Below are 20,999 nucleotides of genomic sequence, written 5' to 3'. Positions count from 1 at the left end.
CTCGCTGAAGGGAAAATCAAGTCCATAGACATCCATGGTTTCTGCGATGCTTCACATCACGCTTATGGCGCCTGTATTTACGTGAGGTCTGTGAACAACAAAGGCGACGTTCTTATCAGATTGTTATGTGCAAAATCGAGAGTCGCACCTTTAAAGCAAGTCTCAATTCCCCGAGTAGAATTGTGTGGTGCCTTACTGCTCTCCCATCTCCTGAAGAAAACACTTGCCTCTCTACAACTGCCATTCACTAAGATACAGCTTTGGACTGACTCGACAATTGTACTAGCATGGTTAAATGTGTGCCCCACTAAATGGACGACGTTCGTAGCATTAAGGGTTGCAGAAATTCAAGAAATTGCTCCCTCGAATCACTGGTCTCATGTTAAATCACAGGATAACCCAGCAGATCTCGTCTCGCGAGGCATTGAACCAACAGACATGAAGAACAACATGCTGTGGTGGCACGGTCCAGCCTGGCTATGCTTAGATCCCTCAGCTTGGCCAAAACGAGAAACTATCTCCGACCCTAACAAGATACCAGACAAAAGAATATTAACTTCACTTGTTATTGTGCAACATAACAACTCATTTCTAAACACATTCTCTTTGTTAAACTGACTACTCAGGACGATTAGCTATTGCCTCAGATTTGCTTCAAACTGCAGGAGAAACCCCGATGATCGCGATATGTCCCCATTAAGGCCTCAAGAAATAAGTAACGCCCTCATTGTATGTATCAAGATTGTTCAAGCAATATCCTATCATGAAGAAATTCGTTGCCTCGAGCAAGGAAAGAACATTCACTCATCTAGCAAAATTAGGAATTTAAGCCCAACTCTGGACCAACATGGCTATCTTCGTGTTGGTGGAAGACTGTACAATGCATCATCCATCTCTTACGAAGCTAAACATCAACTTAAATTACCTCCCAAGCATCACGTCACGAAACTTATTATTTTAAGTGAACATCAAAGATTACTCCACGCTGGACCCCAACTCCTGATATCATCAGTACGTGAGAGATATTGGATTCCAAGAATTTGACAAGTCGTTAAAGGGTGCATTCATTCATGCTTGCCATGCTACAAATTAAAATTAACAACAAATCAACGGAAGATGGGAAATCTTCCCAAAGAAAGAATCACCCCTGCAAGACCATTCCTGAACGTGGGGGTAGACTATGCTGGTCCATTTTTTATAAGAATTGGAACACTGTGAAGCAAACGAACGGGCAAGGCCTACGTCGCCATCTTCACTTGACTTGCCGTAAGAGCTGTATATTTGGAAGTTGTCTCAGACCTTACAACGGATGCATTCATGGCCGCACTGCGACGTTTCACGTCACGCAGAGGATGTCCATCAAATATCTATAGCGACAATGGCACTAACTTCGTCGGTGTTGCAAAGGAGCTAAAAGAACTGCAAGAATTTCTCCAAGATTATGATCAAACCAGAAATATTGTCGAAGCTGCAACCACAAAGGTGATCGCCTGGCATTTCATCCCTCCATCAGCACCGCATTTCGGCAGAGTTTGGGAGTCCATGGTGAAATCTTTCAAGTACCATCTGCGAAGAACTATGGGTAGCACGGTGCGTACCTTTGAAGAATTAACTACCCTTTCTTCCCAAATAGAGGCCTGCCTGAATTCTCGTCCTCTAACAAGACTCAGCGATGATCCTACAGACTTATCTTGTTTAACCCCATCTCATTTCCTAATTGGGGAACAAATTACTGCACTTCCTGATCATGATCTTGTTCACTGTTCCATAAACAGACTTTCCAGATGGCAACATCTTCAAAAGATGACCCAGGACTTCTGGAAACAATGGCACAGGGAATATATTAACACACTGCAGCAGCGCCACAAGTGGACTGAGAAACATCCTAATCTTTGAATTGGAGATCTTATGTCCATCAAAGATGACAACCTACCATCTCTGCAATGGCGAATGGGCGTAATAGAGTCGGTTCATCCTGGTGAAGACAACCTCGTATGGGTCGCCAAGAATACTAAAAGTTTCGAGTTACACAGTGATGTGATTTAATACCTTTATGAACTCCCTGACTATCTGTGTTATGTGTTTATTCCTGAAGTGAATTATCTTTCTTCTTCCCTTCTTAAAAGGCCAGTGCCTTTTGGTGGCCGATATGTTTGAGAAATTTTTACCTTTTCTTGTAAATATGTGTGTTGGTACATATATCAAACAGTTGAATGTTAATAAATATGGTGTTCGAAGATACATTCCCAATAAGAACGGACTTAACATTTGTGTTAAAAAGTCGTAGCTAAGCTTTTCTAGAAATGTTCTTGTTTTTCCATATAGGATACAATTGAACAAAAGCCCCATTTGCTTTCCTGATACGACTCTTAATGTCTTCTTCTGCTCCTCCAGTCATTGTAACCATACTCCCAAGCTATATGAAGGAGTCTACTTGTTCTACCTCTTTATCATCTTGGAATTGACCCTCGTCTCCTTGGTCTTATTAATATTTATTTTAAGTCCAGCATCCTCTGCCTCCACCTTCAACCGCTTAATCTTCTCTTCCATATCTCTGAACCGTTGAGCCAGTAGGCAGATGTCATCTGCAAAAGCCAGGTCTTCTAACCTGTCTTGTAAGCCTCACTGGATCCCCCTTTTCTGACCTCAATACACTCTCCTGAGCACACTATCCAACACAAGTAGGAAAAGTGTCGGAGAAAGAATACAGCCCTGTCGAACTCCTGAGGTCACATCTATTGGTTCAGTAAGATCTCCCATACGCACAACCTGACATTTATAACCCTCGTACATATCCATTATAATATTCAGAATCTTTTGTGGTATACCATATTCTTCAAGTGTTTGCCACATAACTTGTCTATTTACAGAGTCGAAGGCCTTCTTAAAATCAATAAAAGTTATGTAGAGGGTGTTCTGCCATTCTGCACTTTGTTCCAAGATGATTCTCAGAGTGTTTATGAGATCGACACAGCTACTGTGTTTACGAAAACCAGCCTGTTCCCTTCTAAGGTGCAATTCCACAACATCCTTCACCCGCTCTAGAATGATCCTTGAAAGCATCTTACTTGGTACCGACAACAAAATAATTCCTCTCCAGTTATCACACTTAGTAATATCCCCTTTCTTTGGTATATTAACAATCGGGCCTTTCTTCCATTCAGCTGGTAGCTTTTCTTCATTCCAGATCCTTTCCAACAGGGGGTGCAGTAATTTTGCCAAGGTCTCAATATCTGCTTTAAGTATTTCTGTCGCGATATTATCCATACTGGGTGCTTTTCCAGTTCTTATCTGTTTCAAGGCCTTCTCTATTTCTGAACAGGTTGGAGGATGTAAATTTATTCTTGGGTCACTATCTTCTGGTTCCATTTGTTGGTTACCATTCTGTTCTGTATCTCTATTGAGCAACTCTGAGAAATGTTCCTTCCATCTCTGTAGCTGTTCTTCCCGGGTAGTCATTAGTTCACCTCTCTTGTTTTTAACGGGCTTGTTCCTTATAAATCCTCTCCTTGACAGTTTCTTTGTGATTCTATACAATTCCTTAGCATCTCCCCTTGCTGATGCTTCTTCTGCCATTCGTGCTTGTTCATCTACCCACTGTATATGATCTTTTCTTACACTTTTCTTCACACTCTTATCAGCTTCCACATATTCCTTCTGTGCTGCGGCTTTCTGTTGTCTTGTTTTACACATATTAATCTATACTAGCTTTCTAGTCTCTTTTTTTTTTTAAGTATCATCAGATATCCATTCCTTCTTGAGATAATTGTGAAATCCAAGCACCTTCTCACTAACGTCTAAATATGTGTCCTTGACTTTCTTCCGTGATAATTCAACATCCATCATAAGTTCTGGTTCAACAGCAAGAGCTTCAAAGTGGTTTCTTAATTCTATCTGGAAATCTTTCCTTTTACTTTCATCTTTCAATTTACCTGAATCAAATTTCTTGTTTCGCCATTCAACTTTCCTTCCACTTGCCACAATTTTCATTCTAAACTCTGCAACTACCAGGTGATGATCACATCCATTATCTGCCCCTCTTTTATTTCTAACATCAGTCAAGGATCTTCTAAACTTTCTACTTATGGCGATGTGGTCTATCTGATTTTCTGTAACCTGATCTGGCGACACCCATGTAATCTTATGGCATCGTTTATGAGCGAATAAAATGCCACCCACTACCAAATCATAGCTAGCACAGAAATCAATGAAAAGCTCCCCATTTTCGTTACAGTCACCAACTCCACGTACTCCCATAATTTGTTCCAGTCCCTCATTGTTAGAACAAACCTTTGCATTTAAATCCCCCATCACAATAATAATATTTCTCTTTCCCACTTTCTTAATAGTCTCATTTAGCTGGCTGTAGAATTCTTCCTTTTTCTTCAATCTCTGTCATTTCTGTTGGAGCATAACTCTGGATCACAGTCACATTGCGGACCCGGGTCTTGAATCGAGCTGTCATCAGTCTTTCTGAGATGGGTTTCCAATCAAGGAGGCTCCTCTTTGCAGTTTCATTCAATAGCAATCCTATACCTTCTCTATGTTCTGTATCCTCCCCCATTTGCCTAGAATAAAGGAATGTGCATCTATTAAGAGTCTGTATTTCTCCAAAGTCTGGCCACCATACTGCACTTAATCCAAGGATATCCAGCCTGTATTCCTCCATCACTTTAGCCACTTGCTTCAATTTACTGCTTAGCCACTTGCTTCAATTTACTGCTCTCTCTCTCTCAGGGTTCTGACATTCCAAAAACCTATTCTCGTTTTCCACTTCATGCCAAAAGTCGTCAACTTATTATCCATCCGGTTGTATTTCACAGCTAAAAGAAGTCACCATAAATGGTAATAAAATCAAAATAGTAACTCAGTTTAAATATCTTGGAGAAGTAATAACACATAACTTAAATGAAAAAATCTCAATCCAAGTAAGAACAAATAGATTAGCTAAAGCACAAAAATTAACATGGGATATCTACAAAAAGAAATGTCTATCAATAAATACAAAAATAAAACACTACAACACAGTTATAAAACCGGAAGCTACATATGCAGCAGAAACACTCTTTTACCTGAATAAACAATCAAAGACTGACAGACTTCAGAAAATTGAAAGGAGGATTGGAAGAACCTGTATCAACAAAAAATATCAGAAAGATGGACAGTGGCGGTTAATACCTAACAAAGTCGTGTACAAAGAGCTAGAACCCATTACAGATACTATGCGTAAGAGGAGACTGGGATTCTTTGGACATATCATGAGGATGCAGGACTCGAGACTTCTGAAACAACTAGTACAACACAATCTCGTCTCAAAAAATACCACAACAGGATGTAAATGGATCAGAGAAGTAAGAGAGGATCTGAAGGAAATAGGCCTTACAACAGAAGACACCAAAAATAAGATAAAATTGAATACAAAACTCAAGAATACAAACCTCCGCTTTACCCTTACACAAAACAAACCAACAACACGCACATTTTCAACTGAGGAAAGGGCACGAAGATCGGAGCGTCTGAAGAAGTACTGGGAGGACCGCAAAGCCCGAACAATCCCTTCAAAGAGACCTGAACGACGGACTGACTAAAGTGATCCTATGTGGTCATAAAAGAAGAAGAAGAAGAAGAAAGGTTGTGCGAGTTATTAGCCCACAGCAACCCGAGCTTGGTGGTGGGACTGCCACCTAAGCCTCCAAGCCTGCTGTTTTCTGTAGGGGTTGTCTCCCTTAGCCTTTGAAGATCCCTCTTCACCACAAGGCAGTGGTTCCCTGTGTTTCTTTAAACCCCACGGGAAGAGGGTTGCCTCGTCTGCCAGATTTGCCGTTCCAAAAGTATCTTTTTCCGCTGCATCTGCCATTGAGGACTTCCCCAGAGCCCCGTTAGCCGTCACTTTTCAGGGTTCCTGTAAGGCCATCACAGCTACCATAGCGGTCATGGGGCACATACAGTCCCTGCTGTACATCACCCCTGCAGGCAATCCCTTACTTCATGCCGTTGCCCATCTCCCGCGACGTGGACGAGGGGTTGGACTTATGGGATGCATTGTCACATATCTTCGAATAATAATTCGTAGTTCTCTTGGCTATTTCTGTGAATGAAAACATCAGTTACCATCATTTTACCATGAAATAATTCCCCCTCCCCCATATCAATTTTTTAAATTTTACAGTGCAATTCTGCAGTGTCATTGTTATTATCAAAATGTTATCTTTCAATGGATTTTTATATTTCTGTGGTGAAAAGCCAGAATTTATGTCAAAAAATGCAACTTTTCAGGACATGAAATTCAAACTTTACATGGCAGTGTAAAATACATAACTGAATTTATTAACTTCAAATCGTAGGAATTTGTAGATCATCATATTACATATTACAAAACACAATAAATACATTTTGTACCTATGCTTGAAAGTGTGTATTGACACAAGGGCATAAACTGACATGTCAAGTTCTGGCACATTAAGGCATGCTATATATTTGACATATCAAGTGAAGTTACTAAGATATATTCTAAACAAATCTTCATACACTTTAATACAAACATAATAATCTTGACTGAAATTGTATTTTTTCTCTATTACTATAAATTTCATCATTTAAACCTCCAATTTTGATATTATCACTGAAAACATAGTAACTATGGAACTTCAGTTCGTTTTCCTTTTGACATAGGCTGAGGGGAAACCCTAATTCAGTTTTCTTCTTCTTCTTCTTCTTCTTCTGATGATGATGAATCAGAACATGGAAGAATATTATTTGATGCGGAATGACTAGTGGCTAAATTTTGATAGAATTATGACATTCTGGACTGATGAGAGGTAGTAGCGACAAAAGGTCATTTTTATTCTTTTGACTGATTGGAGCTGGCCCGGAGGAATGTGGACACTTGACTGTCTTCCTCTTTTATTCCGCCTTAAGTCTATAGCTTGAAAAGGTATATCTGGATCTAGGGTGTATTTAAATTCTACAACTCCAAATTCTTTTTATCACAGCCATTTTATTTGCAACCATTTCACAGTATTGCCCTCTGTATCCTTTGTCCGTTTAATGAGTTTATCTCTCAGCAAATGTGAATAAGAGTAAAAATCATTCTGTCTCATCTCAGTAACTTTCATTGGTACCTTTCCTCTCACAGAGCGTACAAAATTATACCAGTCTCTGGGTACCATGAATTCAAATGGATTGTTGTTCTTTGCTCGTTCTATCCAAGCATGGTCCATATCACACTCAAGATGGGTATGACCAGGTAATAGAAACTTTTGATCTATAATTTCTAGGGAGGGATGGCTGTCAATTGCAACACACATCACTGCCATATTGATGTTCGGTTTTGTGCACCGCAAGTATCGGAATAAGTTGTGAGATGTGTCACTGTGTATGGTATGGACATTATAATTCTCTTGTGCAAACAAGATGCAATTTGCTCTGATCCTCGTCCTGCTGCTCCCTCATGCCACATAAAATTCTCGGTTTCATTATTTATTTCACTGCAATCTCTAACAGTTACATTGTATACCCACAGCTGTCTTTTGTAATAAATTATATTACTGCTCAGCACTGGCGTTGGCAGATGTTGCATGTCAAATACCAGTACTTTCATAGCATTATTTTCAGCTGCTAATTTCTTATGTTTTTCCGTGCTCTTGTATGCATAATCTGCTAAAGCTAAATGATCTTCCTGTTAACTACTTTTCAGCTTCATTTGAAACACGTCGCATGTTTTACAAGTGTCTATTTTAGGATGCTTGAATCTGAGTGTTGTTGATCGGAATACATCTCTATAAACAGGGTTAGATGGCACTCGCTCACTGTTCTCCTTCTTCCTAGTCACGTACAGTTCGTACATTTTGGGTATATTAAGATGATGTGGTAAGTATTTGTAACTGGTTTGGCATCTTGAATAATGGCTTTCATTCTGTGGAAAGCTGTTGATGTGAGTTAGTATTTCGTCCCTTTCAGAAACTAGTTTATTACTAGGTTCATGCTTTCCCCTCTAATCAGGTGTTACATTTTTCTTTTCTTTTTTTTTTCGTGTGGTTATTTCTAGCCGAGTGCAGCCCTTGTAAGGCAGACCCTCTGATGAGGGTGGGCGGCATCTGCCATGTGTGGGTAACTGCGTGTTATTGTGGTGGAGGATGGTATTATATGTGGTGTGTGAGTTGCAGGGATGTTGGGGACAGCACAAACACCCAGCCTCCGGGCCATTGGAATTAACCAATGAAGGTTAAAATCCCTGACCTGGCCGGGAATCGAACCCGGGACCCTCTGAACCGAAGGCCAGTACGCTGAACATTCAGCCAATGAGTCGGACAGGTTTTACATTACCAAGTATATTAGTTTTCTTCTTGCGTATTAGAACATCAAGTTTACCTCTTTTAATTCCATAAACTGACAAAAACAATGTCTTACAAACTTCCACAGGCACTTTATTCACAGGAACAAAAAAAATGTAGCAGTTATAATCCTATCATGAAAGCCACCATCTCTTTTTCCATGTCCCTTCTTTTCTGTCTTTTTTCCTGTGATCTGGATACCATTGCTAAAAGTTTGATCTTGAACAGCAGGGTCAGAAATTGAAGTTCAGTAAATATCGATTTCTGATCACTTTCTTTGCATTTATTCGTACACTCTTTCCTACAACACTTATCAATCGGAATAAACACCTTTCCTGGCTGTACCTTGCCTTGCCTATTAACATAAATTTCACCCTGTGCTTTCAGCTTTTTTCTTTCAGCTCCGCTTAATTTTCTTGATAGTTTAAGTTTCATCACTATTTGCATCACTTGTACTGCTATCAAGTTCACTCTCACCACAGTACAAAAGAGGATGAGCTGCAGATGTACGAGAACTAACGCCAACTGAAGATGTGATCTCTTCCGCCTCAGTTGAAAGCTCATTAGGAGAAGTATGAGGTTGATTCTGTATTTTCCCCCCTGTTACTTTCACACACCTGGACTTCCACCTTTTTCTTCTTTGTTATTAGTTCTGGGCTATTGTGTAGTGGAAACATCTGCTATGGACTGATGAGTCGAAATTTGAGAAGTTTGGGATAAATTATCATCATTATGTCCACCATTATCCACGAGAAAGAATGCTAGAAGGCTGCCCAACACCAGCTGTGAAGCATAGGGGGGGTAGCATTACGGTTTGGGGTTGTTTCAGTAACTGTGCTGCCTCTGTGGATCAGCGGTAGAGTGTCGGCCTCCGGATCCCAAGATAGCGGGTTCAAACCCGGCAGAGGTAGTTGGATTTTTGAAGGGCGGAATAAAGTCCATTCGACACTCCATGTCGTACGATGTCGGCATGTAAAAGATCTCTGGTGACACATTTGATGTTTACCCGACAAAATTCATTAAATCTCAGCCATAGACGCCCAAGAGAGTTTCGGTTTACTCGGTCTGCCATCTAGTGGGGACCTAGAGTAAAACGGAACGTTGAAATTGACGAGCAGACAGCCAGATGGCGTCAAATTGAAATGTCTGCATACGGTAGCTGAGGCCATACGATTATTATTATTATTATTATTATTATTATTATTATTATTATTATTATTATTATTATTATTATTATTATTATTATTAGTAACTGTAATGTGGGAGACTTGGTAAGAGAGGTAGGTATCTTTAGGATGGTGCAGTATCATTGCATTCTGTCAAGTAATACAGTACCATCTGCCTGTGTGACTGTGTTCTCGCCAAGGCAACCATGGTTAGAATTTCAGCCAAAGCACTTGGGATTTTTGAAGTACAAAGTTCTGTCCTGGTTCGGAACCTACGTAAAACTGGAGGTCCAATGCCAACGATCACATTATCAAGTCACATCTATATATATAAAATAAAAGAGTTTTGTCTGTACATTGCTCAGAATTTGAAAAGAATGGTATTTCTGTATCGGTCGTGTCCACAGTAATAAGGAAATGCACACTTTACTTTTTCATAATTTCTGTATGTCTGTATGTATGTACACGCATCAAGAGAAAACAGCTGAAGAGAATTTAATGAAAATCAGTATGTAAAGTCGGCAAATGAGCCACTACAATCTAGGCTATAAATCATTTTATTCACGCTGTGCGAAATGGTAGTTTAGGCGAAGGCCTAAAATTTAATTCTCAAATATTTATATTATTGTGGCCCTATCGATAAATACTACATAATGAAAGTTATATAGAATTAAATTTCCGATCATTTATGTTTTATACATTTTTACCGTACTGGCTGTGATAAGACAGATATCAATTAATTTGTATTTTTGTTCCTAAGTCCATATCAATGCCGAGTCACAAGATAATGGGTTAACAGAATTTAGTGAAAATCGGTATATAGAGTCGGGGAATAAGAAACTACTGTCTAAGCTATAAACAGTTTTACTCACCGTGGACGAACTCTATGGATGAAGAACCTCATAGATTGGTATGGACTGGACACGATGGCTCTGTTCCATGTTGCTGCATCCATATTCAAGATCGCCATGTTGACCGCCAACCTTCGCTAGAAGATGGCACGTTAAGAAGAAGAAGTGGAGTTTAAGGGAAGACACCTAAAATTTAATTCTTAAATGCCTATATTATTGGTCCTATCGAAAAGTACTACGTAGAGAATACAATTTCCGATCATTTATGTTTTATTCAGTTTTACTGTACCGACTATGATGAGTGTTATTTCTTAGTCAGAAGAAAACTAAATGTGAAGGCCCACAATATCGAAATTGCATAACATTGATCAACAATAACATTACACTGACCATTGTTTGTTGTGATGTTCTTTGTCTCTCATGCTGCCACTCAGCTCCGATAGATGGGATTACTGCTCCGTACCCAGTATAACAGTTTGACTGAATCATCATCATCATCATCATCATTTCCCAACTCCAGTTTGCCGGATGTGGTGTACAAGCGCTCGCCACCTCCTGCTTCATACATCCTCTGATCCAGTACATCCTTCCATTTGTATCCTCTCTCCTCCACATCTGATCTTACAGTCTCTATCCAACGTTTTCTTGTCTTCCCTGTGGTCTTCTTATTATGAGATTAAGTTCGAAATATTTTCTGGCAGATCTTTCCCTGTTCATTCTCATTATGTGCCCATACCACTGAAGTCTGCGTTTCTTAATGACACTGATAATAGGAACCTCAATACCAGCTACTTTTCTATTTACTTCATTTCTGATCTTTTCCTTTCTGGTTGTTTGGTTCATGGTTCTAATGAATCTCATTTCAGTTGCTTGGATTCTACTGAAGTCTTTGTTTAGTAGGGTACATGTCTCTAAACCGTACGTGAGGATTGGTACGAAGTATGTAAGTTTGGTACATGATTGTTTTTGCTTTCTGTGGTATTTTGCAGTCCCATAGGAGATTCCTGACTTGACTGTAGAAGTTCGATGCTTTCTGTGTCCTGCTGAGTATTTCCTGCCTAACAGTGTTATCTTTCGATATTGTGCTTCCGAGGTACTTGAAGTGGGAAGCTGATTCGATTTTTGCTCCTTCCAGAAATATATTTGAGCTTGTTCCTTCCCTGTTGATGGTCATTTCCACTGTCTTTGTTTTGCTCATCTTCAGTCCAAAATTTTTGAATGTGTTGTTCCATTCATTAAGTTTCTTCTGAACTTCAGCTTCTGTCTCTCCCCATAAAAGCACATCATCAGCAAATACCAGGGCGTTTGGTTCACTGTCCATTTTCTTGATAGATTTGATGACCTTGTCCATTACTATTACAAACAGGAATGGTGACAGAGCACTTCCTTGTTGGACACCTCTCTTTGTTTCAAACCATTTTGATCGTCCGCTGCCTATCTGGACACAGCTGTAGCACTTCTTGTATAGCATCTTGACTTTGTCAGTTAAGTAAGTACTTTGGCACCTTTAGGTCTTCCAGACATTCCCATATCTTGTTTCGAGGAACACTATCATATGCTTTTTCAATGTCCACAAATGCAATCACAAGATTTCTTCTGTATTCCCAGTACTTTTCTGTCAGCATCTTTACTGCAAAGATAAGATCCACAGTACTTCGACCTTTCCTGAACCCGTGTTGTTCTTCCTCGAGCAAAGGTTCCACTATTTTCTAAGTCTTGTAGCAGTTGAGGCTTTCACGGCCGGCGTTACAAATCATGTCAGCGTTTTCCGGGCTTGTAGGCCGTGGTCCAGGAGCGAGTGAATGCCCCAATGTTTCACCGAAGACTGCGTTCGGCATTGTCAAGGGTTCCGACTGGAAGTCAGTTGCTGGAAGTCAGTCGGAACCCTTGACAATGCCGAACGCAGTCTTCGGTGAAACATTGGGGCATTCACTCGCTCCTGGACCGCGGCCTACAAGCCCGGAAAACGATGACATGATTTCCTAAGTCTTGTTTCTATGATCTTTTCCAGCAGCTTCAGTGAGTGCGACAACAGCATGATGCCTCTGCAATTTCCACATTTCTGTCGGTTGCCCTTTTTGAACAGCGGGATGATGACTCCTTTACTCAAATCTTCTGGAATTTTGTTACTTTCCCAAATCACTGATAACACTCTATATAGCCAATTCAAGCCTGGTATTCCAGCTGCCTTTATCATGTCAGAGCTGAGATCATCAAAGCCTGGGGACTTCCCATTTTGCATGCTCTTTAGTGCTGTTTCTACCTCAAGCCATGTTAATGGGTATTTGTTGCTTTTGGCTTCATCTACACTACTATCATTGGTGGTGCTGTTGCCCACATCTCCATTTAACAGCATGTTGAAGTACTTCTTCATTTCATCCCTGATCCCTTCCTCTGTTTGTATTAAGCTACCATCATCTGTTTCCAGTGCAAGGATGTTTATATTTTCATTTCTTTTCTTCTTCTTTGTTTTGCCTCATGACTGAGGCGTCGTGACTATCATAATATTCATCCCTCTAGCCGATGAACCATACTCCGCCATTCTTCCCTATCTAAAGCTTTCAATGTGGTTACTCTGAGAGAACACTGTAGGGGGCCGTTCACCATGTCAATCCATCGCGTTGGTATTCGTCCTCGTTGTCTGGTTCCCTGGACTTTGCCCTCAACAATCAGCTTTTGTAGACTACCATCTCGGCGCATTATATGTCCAAAGTAGCGTACAATTCGTTGAGAGACCTTACACGATAGACAAACTTTTATCTGAAGTTGGTTCAGGATTGATGTGTTAGTGCGATGAACTGTCCAAGGAATCCTTAACATTTTCTTTTACTGTTTACTATTTTGTATAGTAGTTTCTTACTTCCTTGACAGTCTTTCTCTATCCTTGTAGTAAAGTCATCCCAGCACTTTTCCTTTCCTTCCTGGGTCAGTCTTTTTACAGCCAGTTTCTTTTTCCGGTATTCCTGTGCTAGACGTTCAATTTCTAATTCATTTCATCTATCATCTGTTTTCTGTTTTTCAAGGTCTAATTTTCTTTTCAGGATATTTCTATCTTTTACTGCTGTCTTCACTCGGTCATTCCACCAAGGTGTTTCCTTCTCTTTTGGTGTGGCACTTGTTTTTCCATAAATTTCCGTGGCTTTTTTTACAAGGGTTTCTTTGAATAAGGACCATTCTTCTTCTACTCCCCCTTTCTCAGTTTTGGGTAATTTAGCTGTTATCCTTGCTTCATGGTTTCCTTTCTTCTCCATGTCTTTCAACAGCCATGTCTTAATCTTTGGCATTTTCTTTTGTTTAATTTTGGGCACATGAACATCTTTTAGGTCAGCGATTAATAGCCGATGGTCGCTATCTAGGCACTCGCAGGGTATGACTTTAACATCTGTAACATACTGACCCGCTTTTCTATCAGTGATGATGAAGTTGATCATAGTCTTGAGCTTTCCACTCCAGCTGTGTCTCGTTATTTTATGGCTGTCCCTCTTCTGATACCATGTGTTCTGGATGATTAAGTTGTTTCGCACACAGAAATCAATCAGGTTCTCTCTTTCAGAGTTTCTGTTACCGTAGCCGTGGGGGCCAACGATGTTTTTACAGTCTAGTCTTTCTTTACTAACTTGGGCATTCGGATCACCCATAATGATTATGTTCTCTGTTATTTGTTCCTCAAGTTCGATAAGGAATTGCTCTTTCTCTTCTGTGGTACATCCTGTCTGCGGTGCATATACTTGCAGGAGAGTTTGATGTGCATTACCAACACTTAGTCTCATCTGGATGATCCTATCACTCACATATTTGACATCTGTCTGTGTGTCTAAGAAGGAGGAAGCCAACTCCATTTTTGGATTCATCATTGTTCCCACTCCAGTACAGCACATATCCATTTTTCAAGGGCTTCTTCCCATATCCTTTCCATTTTGTCTCACTCAACCCCAATACCTTGAGCTTACGCCTCTCCATAAGGTCCACAAGTTCTTCATATTTGTTGGTGAGAGTAAGGATATTGAGTGTACCAATTTTCAGTCGCTCTTTCTTGGGAGGGTTTTGTGACTTCTGGTATCTCCGATGAGCACCAGGCTTTTGGCCATCATAAATTCGGACGGTACGAGAACTGTCATGTCCGGTATTTAATTTATTCTTCCATCCGAGGCTTGTTTTAGGTTTGATAGCAGTATATTCATACTCAACTGTTGACTTGCTAGGCCTAACACAGGTGAGAATTTTCTTTCGGGGTTTGCTCTCTTAGCCTTTGAAGATCCCTCTTCTCCACAAGGCAGTGGTGTCCTCTTCTAATTTTCCCCAGGGAGGATGGGTTGCCTCATCCGCCATCTCTGCCATTGCGAAGGTCTCCTTCTCTGCCAAATGGTGCTGGGTCCCTGTCTGAACTTAGCCATCCTTTCACACCAGCCTACTGATGTGGAGGATGCCCACCCCCGCAGCGTGGATGCACCAGGCAAGAATTACTCAAGTGGAGAACAGGGAAGGTGACCCTCTCTCCCTTGAGCCGGGTGAATGGTTGCGTATGATGCCACAACTGAATAATGGCGGGAAATGGCTGGGGAGTTAGAAAATTTTCTTCTTTAGCATGCCATTCGTCTGGTTCATACATTTTCTGATACTGCTGGTATGTAACACACTGATTCCTCGTAGTATTCCAGCTATTCGATCCTTACTCTGATGCGCTGTTTTGAATGAGCAGTGTGCGCACTTTAGGCAAAGGCTTACTTAGTAGTAGCAGTAGAATGACCTGGTCTAGAATTACAATTTAGGCCTATTCCAAAGTTATAGCACCACATTTCACTAAATAATTCAAAATTCAACCCTGAAAAGAGCTGTTCTTAAGAAAAGCTGCTTCCTCTTCACTTTTATTAGATTCTACATTCATTTTATTCCAAATTAGCAGTGAAGAGGGGGTTTCTCCCCTGCCTCCAAGGCAGATAGATTTTCCTCCGTCAGTGTAGTGAATTGGGATTTTCCGACTCATCGGGTACTCCTAGGAAACAGATTAGTAAAAGGGCATAGTTTCTGCCCTGGGACTCTCCACTATTCGGACCCCCCCCCCCTCCCCCCGAAAAAAGATGAGTGGTCACGGATCATGGCCAATACAGTCTTGCTCACAGCGTGTACAGTACCTAACCTAGAATTCTGTATACAATGTAGAATTCTGTAGGGAAGCATGGGTACATCAGCTAGTAAAATTATAAGCTTGTTTTGATGGATGGCTGGTTTGATTCCTAACAGTTCCACTATCAGCTGTTGCTGTAGTGATGAATCATAGAAATGAAGATTGTTGCAGTTTCCTGTGGTTTTTTTCAGTGTGCTCGAAGGTTTTATTACTAGACATTAGATTTGTATTCAAATGCATATTTTGTTTGCTGATATGTAGACCTCCAAAATCGACAAGGAAGTGCGTTTGAAGGTGAAATTGGGCATATTCTTAAGTTTAATAGTGCATATGTTGCATATTTACATATATTTGAGATTAATGCATACATTTCAAATTTAGGATTTATTGTGCATGTGTTTGACTTTTATGGGTGCGTATTTTAACATGTTTTACAAGCAGTCGTCAAGAAAATGTAAAGTAATTAATGCTGTGAACTCTTTCAGAATGAGGGGCCTTTTTCTAAATGAACATTACAGTTGTGGTAAGATTTCATGGAAAAATCAAGCAGCTAGAAACACGTGGGTTGTGTCTTAGTGTTTCACTGGAGATTATGGAGAAAGAGAAGTGTGAACTGGAAGGTATCCCAGGAAACCTCGGACTTCTTCTGCAAGCAAAATATCTTTATGTCCTCATACGAAATTCATGGTAGCTATAAACAGATATTTGGCTGGTGCTAATAATGTGGGTCTACCTGGATGTTCAAAACCTATACTCGCTCCGGAATTCAAGTACTGTTCTGTCACATCCGTAGATGTAAAGAGATCATTCATTCTCTGCATTGAAGCTCATTTTAATAACTACAGATTTATACCAGAAAACTTGGAGAAGATTGTTGTAGTGTACTAGGCTACAAAGCAAATTCTGGACAGGAAAAGAAGGGTGTGCAGTGTAAAATGGAAGAGGAATATTTAAGTGTGTTTCTTCAAGTTTGTTTTTCTACACGGTTTTCTTAAAACCTTACTAATTGTGATTTATCATGTGTGTTGATTGACACACTGTGTCTTATCTTGGAAACATGTGCATATGTTTTAACAGTGAACACTTACTGATTGTCTCGCAAACTGTGCACTAGTGGATCAGCCCAGCTGTAGGTAGTGTGTGATATTTTGTTTTCCATTCAGTTGTTTACCCATGATTAGGGCTTGGATGTTTAAGACCTAAAAATAGCCCAAATAAGGAAGCAAATATGACCTCAAATGTGACTAAATATGACCTCAAAAGTGACGAAATATGACTCAAAAATTACAAAATACGGCCCGAAAATTATTACTCTAAATATGGCCATTTGAAAATAAATTATAAATCGAAACGGCAATTCCTTTGATACACATTTCTATTTATTCTTAGTTTCATATTGATTTTCTGAGTATGCATCTTTAGCAGTTAATCACAGTAAATTATCCTTCATTTACTTATCAAACATTCGTGAATTCATAGGCCTACCGCTAAAGTACTAGGTTCGCTAAGATTATCAGATCACACAACATTTATTGTCCTTGATTCACGTATCAAATATTTGTGAATTCATAGGCTTACCTGTAAAGTACTAGGTTGGCTAAGATTATCAGGTCACACAACATTTTGAAAGTCATAACACCCTGCACTGATGGTTTGAAATACGAGAGAACTAGAAATGAATCTACTTTCTAAAATATTTTGGAACGTTTAAGCCCAGAGTTCATTAATATTATTCAAATGCGTTAAAGTTTAAATTGAGTACCACGAAATGAATAAAGTAGATGTCTTTCAATACATTATGGTAGGGAGGCAGGGCCTATGGTGCAAACTCATGTACCTTTTTCATTCTCCGCGGCTGAAATTCAAGTGTACGACAAGATTAATGTTTTATGAACACTTGTTTGCATTTGGTAAGTTGAAGATGATATTGCACAGCTACATCTGTCATCAAACCACCGAAATATGACGTTTCTACGAAAATAGCTCAAAATATGACCTTATGACAAAAAATAGCCAAAATATGCATTTATATGACAAAGATCACTTAGTTGTGACCATATTCACCTGATTTGCATCAAAATACAATCAGACAAGAAAATAATATGACTTTTCCTAAACATCCGAGCCCTACTCATGATCATGCTTTTATGTACGTTATTGGTGTGGGTGAATTGTGTGAGTCTAGTAAAGGATCGTTAGGTTTGCATTTCACAGAAGTGTTTAATTTCATCACTTCTTGCAGAATAATTGCGTGCTTGTATTGGTTATTCATATAGTATATAAATCCAGTGTCTAGTTATTACATATCAGTCAACCTAGTCCACTAAAATGTATATCAACAGACCCTCCAAGTCATTGCAGGTGTTGGCTGCATGAGGGACTTCTTAGTATTTACAAGGAAAAATTTAAGATTATTTTTAGGGGGATTATTTATTATTAAGATTAAGATCTGCCTGAAAGGGCGTATTACAACTTAATGTTTGCTGTACTTGTGTTGAGATTTCATTCTCCTTGAGCAACTTGTTGCACAGTTAGATTGCAGATGACGAATGTTGAAGGGAATTATGGTGCCATCAAAATGAGTGTGTTTTTTTTGCTACTGTTGGTATCTCTTACCTAGTATCTGCTGTGTTTTAACATGTGAAATGGTATTTCACTATTGTGATGATTCATAGATGTATATTGTGTCAGGGCAAAGTTATTCTTTCCATGAATTAGAATCCTAGTAATCCTAGTAAGTTGCTCTTTTTCTCCTTTACTCCATTGACGTGAATTGTACACTTGAAGTTATGGAAAGTGTTTTAATCCAATTTGATATATTGTCTAACAATATTTCATTTATGCAAGTTTCAGGTACTGAGGCTAAATTCACAAGATGTTTTGGAGTTTCAATCATACGTCATCACCTCATATAGACATCCTTTTGAACAAAGAAGTAAGTTGGAATTAATCCTATAAGCTAGTTAACATTTTTTAGTTTTAGTAATAGAGGAATTATATTGGAAGCCGTGAAATGATGGTAAGTTCCTTGCTCCTTGGTGTGGTGGTTAGTGATAGATTATATACTTGGGAGGGAGTAGTGATTACGATATACTATGAGATGTGGAATCTGTATAATAAGTTAATTGTTTTAGACCTTTTCTTTATCAGTGTTTGGTTTATTTTGATCTTTTGGGAAGTTGAAGGAGAAGTGGGCTCATTACATTCATGCTTCAGTTCTTTCTTCAACATATTGCCCACTAGGATAGGTTTAAGCCACTGTGGCTGTGGATTCTTTGTTCTCTAGAAAAAGCCAGCTTTTTAGAATGCTTTTAGGCAGTCTTGTGTACTTGCATGTAAGGTATATGTTGAATTTGAGATTTTTTAATGTACATAGCAGGTGGGGTGTTGATTTTTGCAGAAAGTCATTTACGTGCAAGATGTTCTGCAGTGCAGTGTCTGTTTCACTTTTCAGGATGTGTCCTTACATGAAGTAATGGATGAAGAAGATATCTTGCAAGAGTGTAAGGTTCAGAACAAGAAATTAATTGATTTGTGAGTATAGTTCATTTTTCCGCTCTCTCTATCTATCTATCTATCTATCTATCTATCTATCTATCTATCTATCTATCTGGCAATATTTGCCAATGCCATTCTTTTGATAATTTTAAAATATTGTAATGAATATCAAGCTGCATGTTGCATAATGTTTTTGTTAATATATCTTCCCTCATTTTGTTTCAACGGACTTCAGTATAAGAAAAACATTCATTTCAAAAGAGTGAATATGGTGAATTAGTCATAATGTAAACTAGTTTTTTGTTGTGTATGCAGTCATAAAGCAGCTTCTACACTAATGCATAAATACCACTGTGTTTTTCAGATTTTGTTTCCTACTTACATTGAATAACATAAATCACAATATTTTATATTATTTGCAATCATGCAGTTTACAAGTGAATGTCATGATGAGAAACAACATCGGCCATAGTTATTACCTTCCTAATCCTAGCTCCAGTAAACAAACACACTCAAATGAAGGTACCGCACCTACGTAGATTATTAATAATAATAGTAATGTTACTTGCTTTAGTCCAACTAACTACTTTTACGGTTTTCGGATACGCCAAGGTGCTGGAATTTTGTCCCTCAGGAGGTCTTTTATGTGCCAGTAAATCTGGCACTACGAGGCTGACGTATTTGAGCCCTTCAAATACCTCCGGACTGAGCCAGGATCGAACCTGCCAAGTTGGGGTCAGAAGGCCAGTGCTTCAACCATCTGAGCCACTCAGCCCGGCATGTAGATTATTGCACTACTGTAATACACATAAGTACCACTGATCTCAGTGGTGCAGCAGGTTAATTGTTGACCTTCTATTCTCAAGATAATGGGTTTCATCTTGCTGGGAGTTGGTCAAATTTAAGGGTGTTAAATACAACGATTCTGTTGTTACCTTCTGGCATTTTTTGATGTCTATGGGACAAGTTTTTTGCATCCTGATATCTTTACAAGTTATAAATCTCATTGTAAAACCGTATTGGATTTCAGAATAAGAAGTCTATTAAAACAAATATTGATCATTAAAATTGCTTAAAATGTAAATGGAATGAATGACATGAAATATTAGTATAGTATGTAGTGATTAAATGTTCGTATAAATCAATGACCATAATAATCTTCGCTCAATTGCATTAGACTGTTTATGATTAAAAACAGTTATTCACATAATATAATGTTATTGATTATTTTTAAATATTAAAATTAGTATTTTATCAATGTATAATAGACGTTTTTTCGTTATATATACCAGGATCAGGGCCCTGATGCACCATGGATTATGTTATCTATAGCTGATGATGCTCACTAAGAATGAGCGAAACATGTCCTACTTGTAATTAAATGGTTTTATCCTAAATATAAAGGACTATTGTGTATTGGAAAGGTGGTTTTATTAATATAATAACTTCTTATCCTTATATATCTGTTAGAGTGGACATTAAATCACTGAGCTAAAAATATTAAGATAAAATATTATTACCCCTTTAAACAAAGCTAGCTATTGACAGTGATGACCCAAACCCTGTATGTATAGCACCATCATTCCACAGTTGTTATTGAGGGGTGCATGGGTATCCTGCGTCTTGTATAATATTCTGTTCAGTGAGTTAAGAGAATTTTCCCACCAGTCATTTGAAACATTTGTGGCTCAAAGAAGGGTCAGGAGGGATGAACGGTCTTTAAATGCACAGCAGGAAGGCTTAATAAGTTCATGTGCCATACAGACGGGAAAACTGGCCCATAGTTTCGTCTCTCAAATGAACAGTTTGTCCTTGTCAGCTGTTATGTGTGCGTGGGCGAGTTGCGATGGTAATCTCTTGTGTCGGTGTTGTTGTTCAAAGTACTGTTATACATTGGAGTATACAACAGAAGCTGGAAAATCAAATGCGTAATTTTAGTGTTTAAATGTAAATCCACTAAAGACTATGATGAAGAAATGGACAGCAATAGGTTCACTGTACGGTTTAAGGAACAGTTGTTGCCAAA

General features: G+C 39.0%; 1 protein-coding gene across 5 annotated transcripts in view; it reads left to right on the top strand.

Moving 5' to 3' along the window:
- Nucleotides 1-20,999, top strand: part of fmt (phosphatase 6 regulatory subunit 1-like protein fmt) — a 516,745-nt gene that overhangs the window by 10,908 nt on the left and 484,838 nt on the right. For 4 of the 5 annotated variants that reach the window (XM_067145524.2, XM_067145526.2, XM_067145522.2 and 1 more), the window contains exons 2-3: nt 18,323-18,410; nt 18,930-19,009. In XM_067145524.2, coding sequence (XP_067001625.1) covers nt 18,351-18,410; nt 18,930-19,009 — 140 coding nt within the window. In that variant the 5' untranslated portion in view covers nt 18,323-18,350. The remainder of the gene's footprint in view (nt 1-18,322; nt 18,411-18,929; nt 19,010-20,999) is intronic. The other variant, XM_067145523.2, reaches the window with a different exon arrangement.

The sequence above is a fragment of the Anabrus simplex genome, chromosome 4 (genome assembly GCF_040414725.1).
Source record: "Anabrus simplex isolate iqAnaSimp1 chromosome 4, ASM4041472v1, whole genome shotgun sequence".
Classification (NCBI taxonomy): domain Eukaryota; kingdom Metazoa; phylum Arthropoda; class Insecta; order Orthoptera; family Tettigoniidae; genus Anabrus; species Anabrus simplex.
This window is presented reverse-complemented; position numbering and strand designations above follow the sequence as displayed.